This window comes from Ostrea edulis, chromosome 10 (genome assembly GCF_947568905.1).
Source record: "Ostrea edulis chromosome 10, xbOstEdul1.1, whole genome shotgun sequence".
Taxonomy (NCBI): Eukaryota; Metazoa; Mollusca; class Bivalvia; order Ostreida; family Ostreidae; genus Ostrea; species Ostrea edulis.
In genome coordinates this window covers 34,554,969-34,573,959 of record NC_079173.1, presented here as the reverse complement: position 1 = coordinate 34,573,959, position 18,991 = coordinate 34,554,969, and the positions used below count along the sequence as shown (strand labels likewise).

General features: G+C 35.5%; 1 protein-coding gene across 1 annotated transcript in view; it reads right to left on the bottom strand.

The window, feature by feature from the left end:
* Nucleotides 1-18,991, bottom strand: part of LOC125665378 (kiSS-1 receptor-like) — a 39,117-nt gene that overhangs the window by 16,665 nt on the left and 3,461 nt on the right. Inside the window, exon 2 of the mRNA XM_056151117.1 lies at nucleotides 1,300-1,435. Coding sequence (XP_056007092.1) covers nucleotides 1,300-1,435 — 136 coding nt within the window. The remainder of the gene's footprint in view (nucleotides 1-1,299; nucleotides 1,436-18,991) is intronic.

The following is an 18,991-nucleotide window of genomic DNA, read 5'->3' as shown; positions in this document are numbered from 1 at the left end:
AGATATGCAGAACTGGAAACTTATCATTGATGGCATAGCTCTTCGGGATATTGATACTTAAAAACTAATCTTCAAGTGACCAATAATGCCTATGGGCCTCTTGTTCATTATTGTAGATGAAGTTAAAAATGCGAAAAATGAAAGAGAAACGGAAAAAATTTTGATCAGAGAATTCACTTTAAAATTGCTATACCCAGATAAAAGTTACAGTATCCACCCAACAACAGGTAAAGATTGGAAATTCAGATCAACGTTACATGCTATCATTTTTACATGTTAGAATGACACGACCCACTTATAAAATATTCTACTTAATGAGCTGGTATTAAACACGATGAATTATTCTGCTTAATGAGCTGGTGGTAAAGACATGTAAAATATTCTGCTTAATGAGCTGGTGGTAAAGACGTAAACTATTCTACTTAATGAGCTGGTGGTAAAGACGTGTAAAATATTCTGCTTAATGAGCTGGTGGTAAAGACGTAAACTATTCTACTTAATGAGCTGGTGGTAAAGACGTGTAAAATATTCTGCTTAATGAGCTGGTAGTAAAGACGTAAACTATTCTACTTAATGAGCTGGTGGTAAAGACGTAAACTATTCTACTTAATGAGCTGGTGGTAAACACGTGTAAAATATTCTGCTTAATGAGCTGGTGGTAAAGACGTGTAAAATATTCTGCTTAATGAGCTGGTGGTAAAGACGTGTAAATATTCTGCTTAATGAGCTGGTGGTAAAGACGTGCAAAATATTCTGCTTAATGAGCTGGTATTAAAAACGATGAACTATTCTACTTAATGAGCTGGTGGTAAAGACGTATAAATATTCTGCTTAATGAGCTGGTGGTAAAGACGTGTAAATATTCTGCTTAATGAGCTGGTGGTAAAGACGTGTAAATATTCTGCTTAATGAGCTGGTATTAAAAACGATGAATTGTTCTGCTTAATGAGCTGGTGGTAAAGACGTGTAAATAGCCTGCTTAATGAGCTGGTGGTAAAGACGTGTAAATATTCTGCTTAATGAGATGGTGGTAAAGACGTGTAAATATTATGCTTAATGAGCTGGTGGTAAAGACGTGTAAATGTTCTGCTGAATGAGCTGGTGGTAAAGACGTGTAAATATCCTGCTTAATGAGCTGGTGGTAAAGACGTGTAAATTTTCTGCTTAATGAGCTGGTGGTAAACACGATGAATCCGTTACATATTTCGTTAAAACTATAAGGTTCTAAAGTGTAAATTATTTTCCTTGTGATGAGACGCTTATCGACGTAAAGAGAAATCACAATGAAAACAGCCTTACCACACCAAACTCCGAGACACACGAACGTGGCAGCGCGAGTGTTTCTCCAGTTCATCGACTGTATCGGGTACACTATGGCAAGATATCTGTCGATCGTCATCGCCATTAACGTCAGGCATGTCGCATGCACTGTGACCTAAAACGAGAAACAATGATCACATCAGTACTTTAATTAGTACATAGACACCACAAGAGGAACATGCGTTTACTGTGTCGTACACTGTGTGTTGTTTCTTGTCTCCTGGAAAGCATGATGGACACAGAGTATGCATTGAAATGTCCGAGAACGTAGTCTGGGGTTTTTTTACAAGTGAGATAGGAAATTACATGTTTAAAACATGATGAGATGTGTCAAACACTAGAAACTATGAAACTATTTAATTGTATTCAGAATTAACTTGTAAATTAAGAATTGTAAACTTATGATAAACCATATATGCATGTTGATGGATTACGCCTGCGGAAACTTATGATAAACCATATGTATGTCAATGGTTTATGACTGCGTAAACTCGCGGAAACTTGAGGTTTCAGCAAGTTTCCGTTGCGGAAACTATATGGATTCGTGGACACCCTAAGTTTCCGGAGTGCGGAATCTTGCTGAAACTTGAAGTTTCCAAGCGGAAACTTGGCAGAAACCTTATGTATACCTAAGTTTCCGCAGTGTTTCCGCAGTGTTTCAGCCTTGCGGAAACTGCATTTTTCATCATGTGTAAGCTCTGTATCTTCCATGTACCTCGACAACTGACATTAAACGTTTCGTTGACCATTCGAAACACTTTAGTTAAGCATTCTAAACAATGAAATTTGAAAATTTTCAGCTCGATGATAAACAGAGATTTGACATGAAACATTCATAGAAACAGAGATGTGTTTCAATTAAGAAAAAAAAACCTAGATGGAAAACGTAATAGTAATAGTAATATGAAAAAAATAGTGCTCATGAGATATTCGAACCCGGTCGTTTTAAAAAAGAAAACATCTTTGCATATAAAAGTCGATTACCTTACCCACTGAACCACGCAGTAGACCATACATTACTACGAAAATTAACGTACAGGTGAAGTTGAAGATAATATCAGTGAAGTTTCAATTTTTTTTTTATTTTTTTTTTTAATTTACACCCCTCCAAAACAAATGCCCCCAGGAAACAAATTTCAAAGCGACAGTTCTGAGTGAAAAACTCGAAGAACATATACATGTACATGCTAAATTCATTTGTTTCACGGAGGCAGTTTTTTTCTGAAATTCAGGGATACCTCCTCCATTCTAACTTTTAAAAACCATATAAATCGCTCATTGCTTGATTTAAACTCGAATTATTTTAGCTAATTTTTGTCAATACACGTCTTTTAAACTTGTTTTCAAAAATGATTGAATCAAGACATAAGTTCCAATTGGTTTTATCATGTATTTCAATAATTTGATTTTATCGATCTTTCATGCAACACCTTTAGGGAAATTAACATGAGACGTGCAACACCTTGTATGTAAATTGACAAATTCAAATTCTGAGTAAAAAAGTTGCAAATTCTATCATATTTTTTTTTATATAATTGTCGTCCTGGAAAGTGTTCGCATTCTTATCTAGACACCAAAACATAATCTTTGAAAGCAGGATTGAAATGTTCGGTCTTCCCTACGTCATTTCCGTTGTAGGTTAGCAATAACAACAGTTCTACATTAAACCCGATCGACAGATCAGTATCAACATAACAAGTGTTAAAACCAACGAACAGCAAATAGCTAGAGATCCCGAAAGCATTCAAAGATGAGATTAATATATACTGCATATATTGCGTGCGGACGGTGTTAAGAAGCGCAGAGAAAACAGATGTCTCCCTTCAAGGCATATCATAGTGCGCTTTAATCTCAAAAGGGACCCTGCATTTACGTGTTAATGTTTAATTATCATGATAATCATATTTTGCCTGTTTCTGTCTTCCCTAGCATTCATCTCGGAAATGCAGTGTATTGTTTTATATTAATTATATAAGATGAAAATATCGCCGGTTATCGTTTTTACTGCTTTAAACCCAACACGATGTCTGGCAGCTCGGAAGTTTGGATACAGAACGCGTGTTTACAAAGTTACTGTTCCTGTGTGAAAATACATGTCCCCAAGGTCACAGCATTCTGCACAATAAACCTGTAATAATGATCAGATACACTCTAATGATATGTATTTATAGGATAAAAAAGATGTCGGACTGCACCGTGAAATACGATAACAGTGTAAAGAGACAATGGGAAGAGAAGAGTCGAAATACACAGGGACACGCATTACACAGGGACACGCATTACACAGGAACACGCATTACACAGGAACACGCTTTGCACAGGAACACGCATTACACAGGAACACGCATTACACAGGAACACGCATTACATAGGATACGCATTACACAGGAACACGCATTACACAGGAACACGCATGACACAGAATGCGCATTACATAGGATACGCATGACACAGGATGTGTATGACACAAGATGCACATTACACAAGATGCACATTACACAGGAACATGCATTACACAGAATGCGCATGACACAAGTTGATCACCTCTACAATCGTGCAAAAATAAAAATTGTGAATCGAATGCAACTTGTATGCATTAATACGACATTATGTATTTTGATTGAGGAACGACTATCAACAATAACAGTCACAAACTGTGTCCCTCCACTGTAACTAGAGCATACAGGAAGGCGAATATTGCATTAAGGTATTCAATGTATAACGAAAGGATAATGATTCAAATCAAAATAAATGTTTATTGTTAAATAATCATGAAAGTGAAGTACGTCAAATTCATATGACTGGTAAATGATTAGAGCTGACCTTTTCACACTCGAGACTTTTTTAAAGAGTTATCTGCCCTTCGTAAAGATAAGAAAAATTTAGCTTTCTAAAAATCAATGCCGTAAATGATTAATACATATGTATTGTTTCATATTTTCATGAATTGAAAGTACCAAGACATTTGTATGAAAATATAATTTCTTTCAAAAATATTTTGATAAAACATGCTCTTCCCATATACTTAACCCGTGGAGTTAGAATAGGTCCTCAGTACCCCTTGCTTGTCGTTAAGAGGCGACTAAATGTGATGAGACAACAAAAACCGAGACTTCGTGTCACGGCAGATGTGGTACGATAAAGATTCCCCCCTGCTTAAAGGTCGTAAGCGCCGAGCATAGGCCTAAATTTTGCAGCCCTTCGCCGGCAATGGTGACGTATCCATGCGAGTGAAAGATTCACGAGAGGGACGTTAAACAATATACAACCAACCAACCCATAGACTTCAATGTAAAATTCTAGGTAAAATAAATCAATCAGTAATCAAAATTTAGAAAATTCCTATGGTGGATTATCTTTTATTTATTTTTAAACAATATTTTATTCACTAATAAGTAAATGGGATTGGGCAGCAGGCATAGCCTATTTCAGACCTCTCCCTAAATCCTGGATTATCTTTATTTGATGAACCCTTCTAAATGATCACAAAAATCCACCATCCATTTACTAGATATGAAATATAGTCGTTATACATTGAATACCTTAAAATGGAAATTACTGCTAACTGCGCTCTCTCTCTCTCTCTCTCTCTCTCTCTCTCTCTCTCTCTCTCTCTCTCTCTCTCTCTCTCTTATGCTGATTGCACGGTCGCAACATCAGTTTTACTGGCGACGCGGTAAAACTCAATTTGCGATATTAGAGACAGCAAATAACAAATAAGAAGATAAATATTCCCTGGCTTACTTTACACCCCCCCCCCCCCCCCCCCCCCCCGTTATATTCTAATAACATTAAATATTGAGTGACTAGGGTTTATTTTCTATAGAATTCATAGGGTTTCGAAATACACACGTTGAACGCAAAATATTTCACAAAACTTGTTGCCGTGGTAAAGTGTTTCACGGAATATATTTCACTATATCAGTACATGTACATTACGATGACACGTGACCAATAAAGCTGTGGGAATATAATGCCCGATCTTATCACAGGTACAAATATTTCCCAGGTGAGATTTTTCCGAGCATAACTGCTGAGAAGGATCAACGTCGCTACATGTAACTACAACATAAATGTAGCTCTCAGCCTTTCAAATTGAACAATGATAATTGATTCCTATCTCACAAGCAGACGTTGAAAGTTGTTTTTTATTATTATTATTATTATTATTATTATTATTATACATCTCAAGGGAAGGACACTAAGATTATTGGATTACTATTGGTTGAGCAAATTACGTGATTGAGTCGACAAACTTTCCCTCGATTTGTCTCGGGACGTCGTGTGACCTCGTCTACTTTCCATAAACTTACATCAAGGTCAACCGTGATTATTGTAATGTCATAATGCATCCGAGACATTTCTCGTAAGTGGATAAGGCCCAGAAAAAATTTCTAAAATACATTTCAAATGAGTTCACCAACTGTGAAAGAATCAGCATCTTGGGAGAAAGGAAACACGATAAAAGGTTATCTTGTCACTTTATGTCGTTGCTTGTACCAGCTGTGTACTTTCTAGATATAATACGTTGACCGCGTGGTGCTTCTGTTAGGGCTAGATCAGCTACACTTAAATGAGCGGATCCCAATTTCAAATACATTTCTGTAGTCTTGCTTTGTTTCGGCATGATAAACAATTTATTGCATGACTGTTCTGGAGTGGTGACGATTCACCCAAAATAAATAATATTCCCCGAGGGTGAATACTTATTCATATCTCCCTCAATATCAAGCCATAAATGTACAATATACACAGTGGGCACTATATTACCCCTGCCTTCACACATAAGCCTCACGCAGGACTAAAATGGCTGGAACATAATTCGAATAAGACGTTTTCTAGAATAATATTCTCCGAATAATATTAATAGTGGTTATTGGCGACCAGTTATAATTATATTAGATAAGGAAACATCAAGCTAATTTAACTCCTGTTCTATATCAAACGGCATTAATACGGTTCAAAGACTTCTCACCGAAAATGCCAATGTATATTGTTCAAAATCTTATATTGAATAGTAAACGCTAACTATAAATGTATATTGTTCAAAATCTTATATTGAATAGTAAACGTTAACTATAAATGTATATTGTTCAAAATCTTATATTGAATAGTAAACGTTAACTATAAATGTATATTGTTCAAAATCTTATATTGAATAGTAAATTTAACTATAAATGTATATTGTTCAAAATCTTATATTGAATAGTAAACGCTAACTATAAATGTATATTGTTCAAAATCTTATATTGAATAGTAAACGTTAACTATAAATGTATATTGTTCAAAATCTTATATTGAATAGTAAACGCTAACTATAAATGTATATTGTTCAAAATCTTATATTGAATAGTAAACGCTAACTATAAATGTATATTGTTCAAAATCTTATATTGAATAGTAAACGTTAACTATAAATGTATATTGTTCAAAATCTTATATTGAATAGTAAACGTTAACTATAAATGTATATTGTTCAAAATCTTATATTGAATAGTAAACGCTAACTATAAATGTATATTGTTCAAAATCTTATATTGAATAGTAAACGTTAACTATAAATGTATATTGTTCAAAATCTTATATTGAATAGTAAACGTTAACTATAAATGTATTGTCATGGTTGGTTGGTTGGTTGTACATGTATATTGTTTAACGTCCCACTCGAGAATTTTTTACTCATATGGAGATCACCATTCCGGGTGAAGGGCTACATAATTTAGGCCCATGCTCGGCGCTTACGGTCTTTGAGCAGGGAGGGATCTTTATCGTGCCACGCCTGCTGTGACACAGGGCCTCGGTTTATGTGGTCTCATCCGAAGGACCGCCCCATTAATCGCCTCTTACTCAAGCAAGGGGTACTGAGGATCTATTCTAACCCGGGTCCCCACAGGATTATTGTCATGGTACAAATTACCTGTTCTTGATATTTTTCTCTTCAATGTAATGCATAAACAGCAGGTAGTATAAATATTACATAGTACAGATATTTATTGTCTATGTTTGTATCATACATGTAACTATATTTAATTATATCTATTCATATATATATATGTGTTTATAACACACCTTTCTTGTACTTTGCATCCAGATTTAAATATAAATATCCATGAAAAAGTGAAGATAACGAACAGTGATCAATCTCATAACTCCTATTTTATTCTATAAATGCTTCTAATCTACACATGTAGTAGTCTTCATATAAAATCCAAAAACAGCAAAATGTTTTCGTAAACATGTAAATACGATATCGATGGAATTCAAACAAAGCATATTTTACATTGTAATGAAATCTAAATTTGATTTGAAAATCAGGACATAGTTTCTCATTAAAAATCACATTGGAAATGGCGGAGGAAATACACAAAATACGGAGGCGAGTATTACGTACAATATTTGGGCCAATATATATTATTTTTATTGATGTCTTTGATTTAGATTAATGACCGAATACCAGTCTAAAGGTTAGCTGTTTTACGTCCCGTCGAGAATTTTCACTCATTTTGTTAAGTACACTAATTTGACCTATTCTTGGCGCCCAGAGCCATAGCAGTGAGGTTTCTTTAGCGTGTCAACGCCTGCAGAGACACAGGACCTCATTTTTAAAGTTTATATTCGAAAGCCATGTGATTCTCACACTTTTTAGTTTTGATATGCCCATGGCACAAGCGGAGCTCGAACTCACGACCTCCCGGTTACGAAGTGAACGCTCTAGATACCACACTGCGACCGATCTCGCCGAATGATGCATATCTGAAATGTACTACAAGTTCAAGTTGTCTATGCTATCCATGCCAGTTAAACCACCATGTTAATCGTTGTACCATTGATTGTAATTGGTCTTTTCTTCGGTCAAACAATTCGTAAGCGCTTTTACGTGTGGATGTTACAGGTATTGTAAAGTATTTCACATGAAATACAAAACAATCTATCGAAAATGATTCAGATCAAATCTTAGTAACTACACTATTTGAATGATTACCATCACGATTCATAGAATAAATTCTAGAACAATTAATTAAGGACACTCGCTACAAGCAAACTCGATGCATAGGTTCGTATATTTCTTTGCATATTAGCGCAAATATCAAATTCTTAAAGCTTATGGGACTTGCACATTTCCTGTGATGTTCCAAAGTTGTGATATGCATGTTTCCCATCATTGACAAAATGAGATTCCATTCGGTGAAATGTATAATTCATTTTATTTCTATAAACATAAATTCAGTGTCCATTTTCATTGTTGTTGAAAGAGATTTATTTGTAGCAAGTGTTGTTAAAATCAAGAGAGAGTTTGTATAGGAATTAAGTTGGTTTATAATCATAAATACATGGTACATTTATATAGAGGTACACAGGTACGGACATTGAAGAGACTTGAGAAAGCATTCTCGAGCTTCTGGGAAACATCGCGTGTCTTTTATGCTTTCCTCCTTAGATCTGAAGTAAATTTACGCTTTTGTGTGATTTGCAACTGACGAATACGAAAACTTGATATTTCTTCTAATGAAAACGACTCCCAGGAGCATAATTACTATGTATAAAACTGAATGCAAATTACTAGAGAATAAAAGAAAATGATTGATATTCACTCCGTTTTTGAAGACTGCAAATAAATCATTCATCCCAGTTTTCTTGGAATAAAATAAAAGAAAACGGAAACTTTTGAAAATTGTACTCATCCAATTTCCAATGTATCTGTGAACTCGTTAAGGGAGATTACTCTTTACATGTTACAGCAATCTCTCTCTCTCTCTCTCTCTCTCTCTCTCTCTCTCTCTCTCTCTCTCTCGCTTGTTTTATATTATAGCTTATAGATGTTGGATAACACTGTAATATCTTTGAATGAAAAAAAACAACACCATTTCTTGTCACGTATAATCCTGCCATGATTATTGAACATGGACACTATAAAACAAAGCGTGATTAAACGGTCACTAAATCATATAGGAATCATATCAACTAGAAGACGATGTCATATATTTTTTCGAAATTTCTCGAAGATACATAAACCAAGCAAAACATAGAAAACCCGTGATACGTTAATATTATATCATACAAGATTTTGACACATCATCTTATCCATGGTAAGTATCTGCTTCTAATTCTCGATATGGACTGACGCACGAATACTCTTTCAACGTGAAAAGTCTATTATTCAATATAAGTATGGGGAATGACTAGTTGGGTTATTTGTATGATGGGGCTTTTATATGTAGGTCAATGGAGCTATGGGTAATTATTGCATTGTGGGCTTTTATTTAATTTTCAGTGTGCATGCACTAACAATTGCAACATCCAATGAGAGAAAAAGTAGGACCACCACACAATATACATGTATGTACAATGGCATTTTGAAATTGAAAGCTTCCTAATTTACACTATTTAATAAGTGATCATGAAAAGTAGTTTTACCCAGGATTTGCAGACTTGAATCAACGACTGCATGGTAACAATGATTTTGAATTTAAGTATTTAAGTATCTAAATTGAAAGACTCTGAAGATGGTATATGATTAAAGCGTTACCGGTTTACATACAGGTCTGTCTTGTTTAAAGCTATATATTCCGTATTCGTTGGATAACACCGTAGGAATATAAAGCATGTATTTCATATTGTAAAACTTATACGGTACCAATTTTGATGCACCAGATGCGCATTTCGACAAATAATGTCTCTTCAGTGATGCTCAACCGAAATGTTTGAAATCCGAAATAACTATGAAGTTTTAGAGCTAAATATAGCCAAAAACAGCGTGCCAAAAAAGTGGAGCCAAATTCGTCTAAGGATAAGAGCTATGCATGAGGGAGACAATCCTTAATTTTGAAATGAATTTCTAAATTTTATAACAGCAATTAAATATACATCCGTATTTTCAAGCTAGTAACGAAGTACTTAGCTACTGGGCTGTAGAGACCCTTGGGGACTAACAGTCCACCAGCAGAGGCCTCGACCCAGGGGTCATAATGTAAAACTTATACGGTACCAATTTTGATGCACCAGATGCTCATTTCGACAAATAATGTCTCTTCAGTGATGCTCAACCGAAATGTTTGATCAAGTTGTATATAAGTTTACACTATATACAATTTAACTCAATCGGGTTAAAAGTTATCAAAGCTAATTTCCTATCTGATTATGTAATCTCCGAGTCGAATAGTGAACTTCCCATGTTGAAATATTTATGATAACGTGACGTTGCACGTGGGATTTAGAAATGCGATGTGAAAAAGTGTACAGCTGCAGGCTTAGCCAGTCAGAGGAAAACAGGGAAGAGGGGATCAATTTGAGCAATGGAGGGAGTTAAATTTTATGTTTAACATGAAATCACCATTTAGTACGACTATATACTGTAACTCCCATGCTGTGTGTAATATTTTTCTGGCGTGCATGCGCGTAACCACCGTAAACGTCACTAATTCACAAATAAGCATTAAAAATCATCGTTTTCTCCTTACATTGAGTAGACCAGTACTCCTTTCATACCCGTAAATAATTTGTCACAATTGTCATCGTATTATTTTTCATATTTTATCATACTAACAAAATTTTGGTCTGGTTTTTAACATCAAACAAAATACGGCAGCTGATAAAACTTTAAAAATCTCGCGTCAAGTTTTGCAACTTTGCTTCAGTACTATATTATTTGCTAAAAAAAAAAAAACTACTCGTGAAAGTTTTTTTTTTTTTTTTTTTTTTTTTTTTTTTACAAAACACCAAGAACATTATTGATCTTTTTTCTATCGTTCGCTTTATGTGTCATATCAATAGAAATCAGATTCTCTGGTGCGCTTCATGTTTGATGAAAGGAAACTAATAGAATGTGCACATTTTCGGGGAAAGTCCAGGAATCCAGGATTTTTTCCCACTTATCGCAATGTGCCCTTTATATAAAATTTCTACGAAAATATGCGTTTGAAAATGGGAAATACATGTAGTTGAAGGTGAAAATACAAATTTTGATCTCTATATAGCGCTTACGGCTATAGAGGTGGTCGTTCATTGTCATGCCAACGCCTACCATCATCCGGGACCTCCGTTACCAAGGTAATATTCAAAAGACCTGTGACTTTCACTTCTAATACCGGCCTCTTGGTGAAGGAAAATTATTATCCTCGTTTAACTTGTACTTTCCAGATCAACCCAGCTTTCAATAAATTGAAACGCTGTAAGACGCTATCACACTGAAGATTCACATAGAACATGACATTCCTCCGGGACTCCTAAAACTAAATGTTTTCTTGTCTGTGAAACTCCATTCACTTAACAAATTAATGCTCCGAACAACGATTAACACCAATCGTCCCTTAGAATGGTAGTTTTAATATCGCAAAACAATTTCAACGGACCTTTCAATAGGATCCCCTCGAAATCAGGCACTTGAATAATGACGAGAAGTAATTTGCGGGGCTAAATTACTCGTATGGAAGTTTCCATCTCATTGCTTTCGGATGACGGTTTTGCTAAGCCCTGCTAGATGAACTAGAGATTAGAATAGCATCTCCGTCTTCTACAATCTATCTGAAAATTATTCTGCATTCTGTTTGGAATATTATCATGATTCTATATTTAAGTTCATGAATTGTGGTGCGATTTCTGTAGAATAATTATGATCTCTGGTGCGACGGTAAATTGTTTTGACAGTCAAAGCTCAAGGAAAAGTTCAATTACCGCCCTCTGCAACCCATCTTACTACCGACCGGAAGTGAATTTTGAAAAATAGAGTTACTTTACTCTAAAGACTGATAGAGTCAATAACATATGTGAAAATTACACTCTCTGCAGTTTGCTATCCTTTCAAAACATGTTCCCTTGTCGACGCCGTAGTATTGGAAGGTCGTATGTGGAAATGTTTGGAATTTCAAACATGGATGCAAATGAGGAAAAACTGGTTAGAGAAAAGAATGATATATCAGATAAAGTCATCTCTGTTGTTCTTATAAGTTATAGGGAGAATAAGGCGAAGGTGATTAGTCTTTAAGATCTACCTTATGCGCTTTAGACACTCATCTAGAGAATACATTGTGAAGCCTGTTTCTTAACTGTGATTATTGAAGTGCAAACTCTGAGACGAGGCAACTTCTAAAGATGATTTACAACAGTTTTACACAATTTAAATTAGGTAAATCTTTGAATACAATAAAGGCTAATGAAAATGCTGTATTTGGGGCTAGAATATGGTAAACATCGAACTGAGAAAACCGTAGTTGTAAATGTAGCAATATCGAGCCTGGACTTTGCTTGCACTTGTATATCTATCGGATATTGACTGAGTAAACAGTCTTATCGGATTACTTGCATGGAATCTGACAAGAGAACGACATCAGATCACTCATATCGAGTTGGTACCAGTTACATGTATAAGCCATGAATCTAGAGCAGCAAGATTTCTATATTCCCTACTCGAAATGAGAGCCTCGATTAACGTCTTTACGTACCTCGGTGACGTCACACAAAGGGCCGCTACTCTAAAATTCCCTCGATAGGAATCAGTATGATTTAAATAGACACGGGTTTTTTCTCCTCTTAAGATTCAGTAATGATTCGGCCAGTGGATATTACTGACTATTACCTGCAGGACATGTAGTGTTTCACTGTTCTGTAGATGGATCTAAGCGCTATGTCGGTGGACTTAATTTTTCTGTGGGTGGATCGAAGCGTTCAGTTGGTTGATAGCAATATTAGCTGTCATTTTGTGTCGAAATCATTTCTTGTAAATTGTGATTTACTATTTTGATTACAAAATATAAGGTATAAACCTTTGTTATTGCTACATGTATCTGTTAGAAAACATATCCAGAGGATGAAGCAAGATTACATTATTGTCTTCCCGTACAAAAATTGATATATATATTCAATCAATATAGAATCAAAATCTTTATTTTGATAAAATCTTAAACTTAATTTTAATTTTATCTATGACTATAGTAAAAGGTTACATGCAAAACTATCATAATAGCACATTTTGATAACAAAATAAAATTTTCAGATTTAGAGCTAACATTGCTTTCAGAGGGCTTGATCAGCAGATATGAATCAGGAAAATGATAATCTAATCCTTCGCTTTGTTGTCCCTTTATGTTGAACTCAGGGTTGTTCATCTACCTGCTTCATTTGACCTAAGCCTTGCTGTTGTTTATTTGTTAACACTGGTTCATATGTAATAGTCCGACTCTCGATTATTTCACCAAACACAATACATCAGACAGAATTAATGACTTGTAGTATGCATGACTTTATACAGAAATTTTCTAAGAACCGTACATTAATCTAAAACTCAATATGACTATTTGACCTGAAATCTTTCACATGTCATTATAAAGGCTGTGCTTTGTTTTCAGATTACCTGTACCAATTACCTGAATCAAACCCTATTACATATTGCTCTTAGTTTTCATTGCTTAGTATGCAGGATTTATGTTGTTTATTACAATATCATAAACCCCCGCATCTCCCTTCGCAGAAGGATTTTAAATCTGATACAGCTGTTAGGAAAATCCCAATATCTCGTGATCACTTCTCAAAGTATTCCATTACAATGACATTAATGGACAAACACAAATAAACATCAGAGAAATACGGATAAGCATCCTAATTCAAATTATATTATAGTATTTCTCGATACAATGAATTCTGTTGAACAATTTCGTGGAATGAATTGTTCGTGGTTTGAGAAAACAAAGCATGCATGTTAGTGACGATTGACCCGATGGTTTAATTCTACATGTGTTTGTACATTTCCTTTATTTAGTCTATGTTGACGTTAATGGATCATTTAAATTCAGAGATATACCCTACCAAAAAGTACTCTATAATAGATGTGTAGAGGTAGATATACCCTACCAAAAAGTACTCTATAATAGATGTGTAGAGGTAGATATACCCTACCAAAAAGTACTCTATAATAGATGTGTAGAGGTAGATACATATGGAGAGAGAGAGAGAGAGAGAGAGAGAGAGAGAGAGAGAGAGAGAGAGAGAGAGAGAGAGAGAGATATATACAAGGTCAAATACAAACAGTATATAAAGCACTAAAATGATCAACAACAAGAACAATATTTTTGGATTGCCTCGGGACAACTTTTCCGGTTCCCGGTGAGATATACAGGTCCTTTACATCCCCAATAACTAGCATTATAAGGAGAAACGGTGTGAGGGAGCCACTATCTACAAACGGAGTGAGGGAGCCACTGTCTACAAACGGTGTGAGGGAGCCACTGTCTACAAACGTTGCAAGAGTAATGATAACCATTTAATGCCAGGAGGACGAAGAATGGGGCATCTTAACTGAGCTTCCGTGATGTATATAGTACCAATGAGTGAAAAAGCGTTAAACATCGGATACTTCCATTCCTTCATTGAACCAATAAAAGTAGATTGTTAATGGCATGTAAACTCTGTTCCGTCATAACAAGTCCATTAATTTCTCATTTCCTCTATGAATTATGAAGACAGATTTTGTCTCTTCGTATTGATTTTCATCTTTGTCCTCGTTTTTCATCTTTCTGTTCTCTTTTGTTGAGTTTTTCTATGTCTTTGATAAATAGCGACTGTTCAGCTACTTTGAAGAAAACACTTGTGGGTGTCCTCGCTATTTACTGTGTACCGGTGTATATGCTAAATAGTGACTGCCCAGACACTTATGCCAATGTGCACGTGGGTTTCCTCGTTAATTGTTGTGTACCGGTGAAACCTGAGCGAACTAGAGGTGACTGACCATCCATCTTTCGTAACATAACAGAAAGTCTACTTTTTTCTCATGATTAGCCCACCCTCACAGAACTACAGTGTAAGGGTCTTTACAATGGAATTTATTTTTGCGTAATTCCTGGGGACCCAGGTCAGAACATGTCCTCAGTAGCCCTTGCTTGTCGTAATAGGCGACTAAATGGGGAGGTCCTTCGGATGAATACGTGAAACCGAGGCCCGCATTACAGAAGGTATGGCACAATAAAGATCCCTCCCTGCTCAATGGCTAAATTTTGCAGCCCTTCACTGACAGTGGTGACGTCCCCATATGAGTGAAATATTCTCGAGTGGGACGTTAAACAATATACAATCAATAAACACACGTACGGCGTAGACTAGCATCTTCCACATAAACCCACCCAGTCTACATTCATTTGTGGAAGGAAATGAGGTTTTCACCGAGTTAACATTTATTTGTGAAAGGAAATGACGTTTTCAACACACACAGCTACGATTTCAAAATTCAACTAGTACATGTACCGCTTTATTAGACATCAAGATATAATCCAATGGCACCATTTTATACTTTAGTGCTGGAGAAATGTTGCATCAGGGAAACATACTGCAGAAATAAGTCCGCGTAAATATCATGAAGTATTGAAATATGTACACCGGTGTACAGTAGGAAAATCATAACCATTATATATATATATCTGCCTGACATCTGCCTGAACAATAAATATATATATATATATATATATATATATATATATATATATATATCCTTACGTTTACCCCTAGGATCTAAACGATACATGTGATAATCAATTAATTAATTTATAAAGCACTAAATAATCACAATTAGGTACTGAAAATTTTCGCCCCAGCCCGGGGTCGAACCAGCAACCTACGGCACCCGCCGCCTAGCAAGACTGTCAAACCAGTGCGTAAGTCCACTCGGCCACAACGACTTCGGCCGAGTGGACTTACGCACTGGTTTGACAGTCTTGCTAGGCGGCGGGTGCCGTAGGTTGCTGGTTCGACCCCGGGCTGGGGCGAAAATTTTCAGTACCTAGTTGTGATTATTTAGTGCTTTATATATATATATATATATATATATATATGGTTCGACCCCGGGCTGGGGCGAAAATTTTCAGTACCTAGTTGTGATTATTTAGTGCTTTATATATATATATATATATATATATATATATATATATATATATATATATATTGTGGCCGAGTGGACTTACGCACTGGTTTGACAATCTTGCTAGGCGGTGGGTGCCGTACGTCGCTGGTTCGACCCCGGGCTGGGGCGAAAATTTTCAGTACCTAGTTGTGATTATTTAGTGCTTTATATATTAATTAATTGATTTTCACATGTATCGTTTAGATCCTAGGGGTAAACGTAAGGTTGGGTGTTATAATTGTTTGTTTGTGCTTTATATATATATATATATATATATATAATTTGTGCAAAAAAAGACAGATAAAAATGAATTAACACAAAATTGACAAAAATGTATATTGATATAAAAATGCAAAAGTTGAGAGAATATTTGAAGAAAAAATGTAGTTACAGTTGAAAGATTTGCGTAGTAGTAAAATTTCTTGCGGAAATTGAAAGGAAAAACTATCCATTGCTGATATTGTGACGAATAGGCCTTGAAACATCTGCCTGAACAAAATTTGAGGGATTGAACATCAATAATTGGCCCTCAAGCACAGCGCTGTATGAAAAACAAGCTTACAAAAATCAAGAGAAGTAACATGTTTTACATGATAAAGGATCTGCATCAGTATCCGATAGCTGTACTGGTGAAATCCGCGGCTTATTTTTCCATGTCAAAAACCGATGTTTGTATCTTATGTTTCTACTCCGCTTTTAAACGTCTAGAATCTAATTATCAAAGGAAAAACGGGATTATGATAAAGTCTCTGTTCTATCTAAACGATTATTCGTGTATAAGTAATTATCGTCTTGGACGTTAGATTATACCCTGTAACTCCCGATTCACGCCGAGATGACTGGCCGCTTATACAGATACAGAAACAAATCTGTGTTTATTGGTACCTGCCAACTGACCCTTTCTATTCCCTGAAATATTGAGGTGCTGGTATAACTACATAAATGCATTTTCGGGAGTGGGGGTGTTTTGTTTTGATATTTGATCTTGTTATGACTTTAAAAATTTCATGAGAACCTCATGGAAGCTTTTTAATCTACATCCAGATATAGTTACCATAAAAGAAAATTGCATTGATATGCACAACAGTTTTATTGATCTCTCATTCGATTTACCAACTCCTTTAATATGCGAAGGATATCAAAGCCAAACATTTATGAAATGTAGATATAAAACATTATTCATTTTAGCATCAAGCGTTCATACATAGGCGGGCTGGTATGCATCGATGAAGAAGTCTTTGATTAACTTCGATGTTAAATACCAGGAAAACTCATGAAAGCTTGTGAGTGTATTTCCTGTGGGTTCTAGTTTGCACAGATGTTTGCGTGAAGGGGTCATAAAATGTGGGAAGAGGTCCGAGTGCCCCGAGAAACCCCACTAGAGGATTACAACCACACCCTCTTATGTACAACCCCTGCAGACAACGAAGCAAGTCTTTTAAACAGGAACTGTAGTACGGAAGCGTGTGTTTCTAACAGAAATTTAATATTCAAGTTGAAATAAAAATTTATTTTAAAACGTTTTTTTTTAATCTTGAAACATGCAAATATCCCATTATAAATCTCATTGTTAGAGCTGTGATGTGGTATAGGTATAAAGTATATCATTCAACCTCAGAATCTGGACCTTAAATTCTAATTCAACAAGGGTCATAATCTGGTCTAGCGATGTTCCGATTGGTTCCGATGAACATATAGACATAAAGATATGTTCTTTATGAAAGATACACCATAGATCTTGCTTCAGTGCCCAAGAGCTCCAAACTACAAACGATTAAATATGTACAGCGTTTGCGATTTATGAATTATGTGGATTACGATTTATCAGTAATCACGTATAGGCTAAGTTGGTGAAAACTACATGGAAAACAATAATTATGATGTTAGTTAATTATGCTAAACTACCGTTAGAACAGTGATCACATATGTATAATAACGCTATATATGGGGCAAGTATGCATATATATACAAAATGTAATTGTCATTCCTTCCATGATGATTGCTAATAGTGATGCAATTTATCATGCATTTAATCAACCAAAATATTAGGACACGCCCCTCCATTACCCATGTAACAATTGAGAGGGCGGACAGGGGTTTAGCCATCTCCCCCTCCCACCACCCCCTAAATAGTGTTAAATTGCATTTCATATGGATACTGGGGATTGGGTATGGCATGCCAGTTTACTACCCATATCCACTGCAATGGTTATTATATTTATATAGATATAACAGGCTTACGCAATATTGCAAATGTATTCTTTGTTAGGTCACCTGAGTAAACTCAGGTAACCTATTGCAATTGGTTGACGTCCGTCGTCGTGCGTCGTCCGTTAACAATTGAACATTTTCTAACTTCTTGATAACTACTATTTCATTTTTTTTTTTCAAATTTGGTATGAAGTATCTTTGGGACAAGGAAGGCATAAATTGCAAATTTCAGGACTCCTGCTGTCTGCTCTAGGGGTTGGGTAACAACTGCCCAAAATTGACAAATTTTCAAAAAATCTTCTCTACAACCGCACATGTGTAAGAAAAACTAAATGCATAATGATGTAAAGCAGGAAAGCCTCTACCAAAATTGTGAATTTCATGATCCCCGGGGTAGGGGTGCTGACTCCAGGGTGGGTCAAACTTGGTATATATAGTGTATATGTGCAAAATATACATGTACAAATGATATCTGCTTTAATGCTCTTAATACTAAATTGAAACTAAATGGATATTTAAAAGGAGTAGGTAGTCCTTTACCAAAAATTGTAAATTTCATGATCCTAGGGGGTAAGGGTT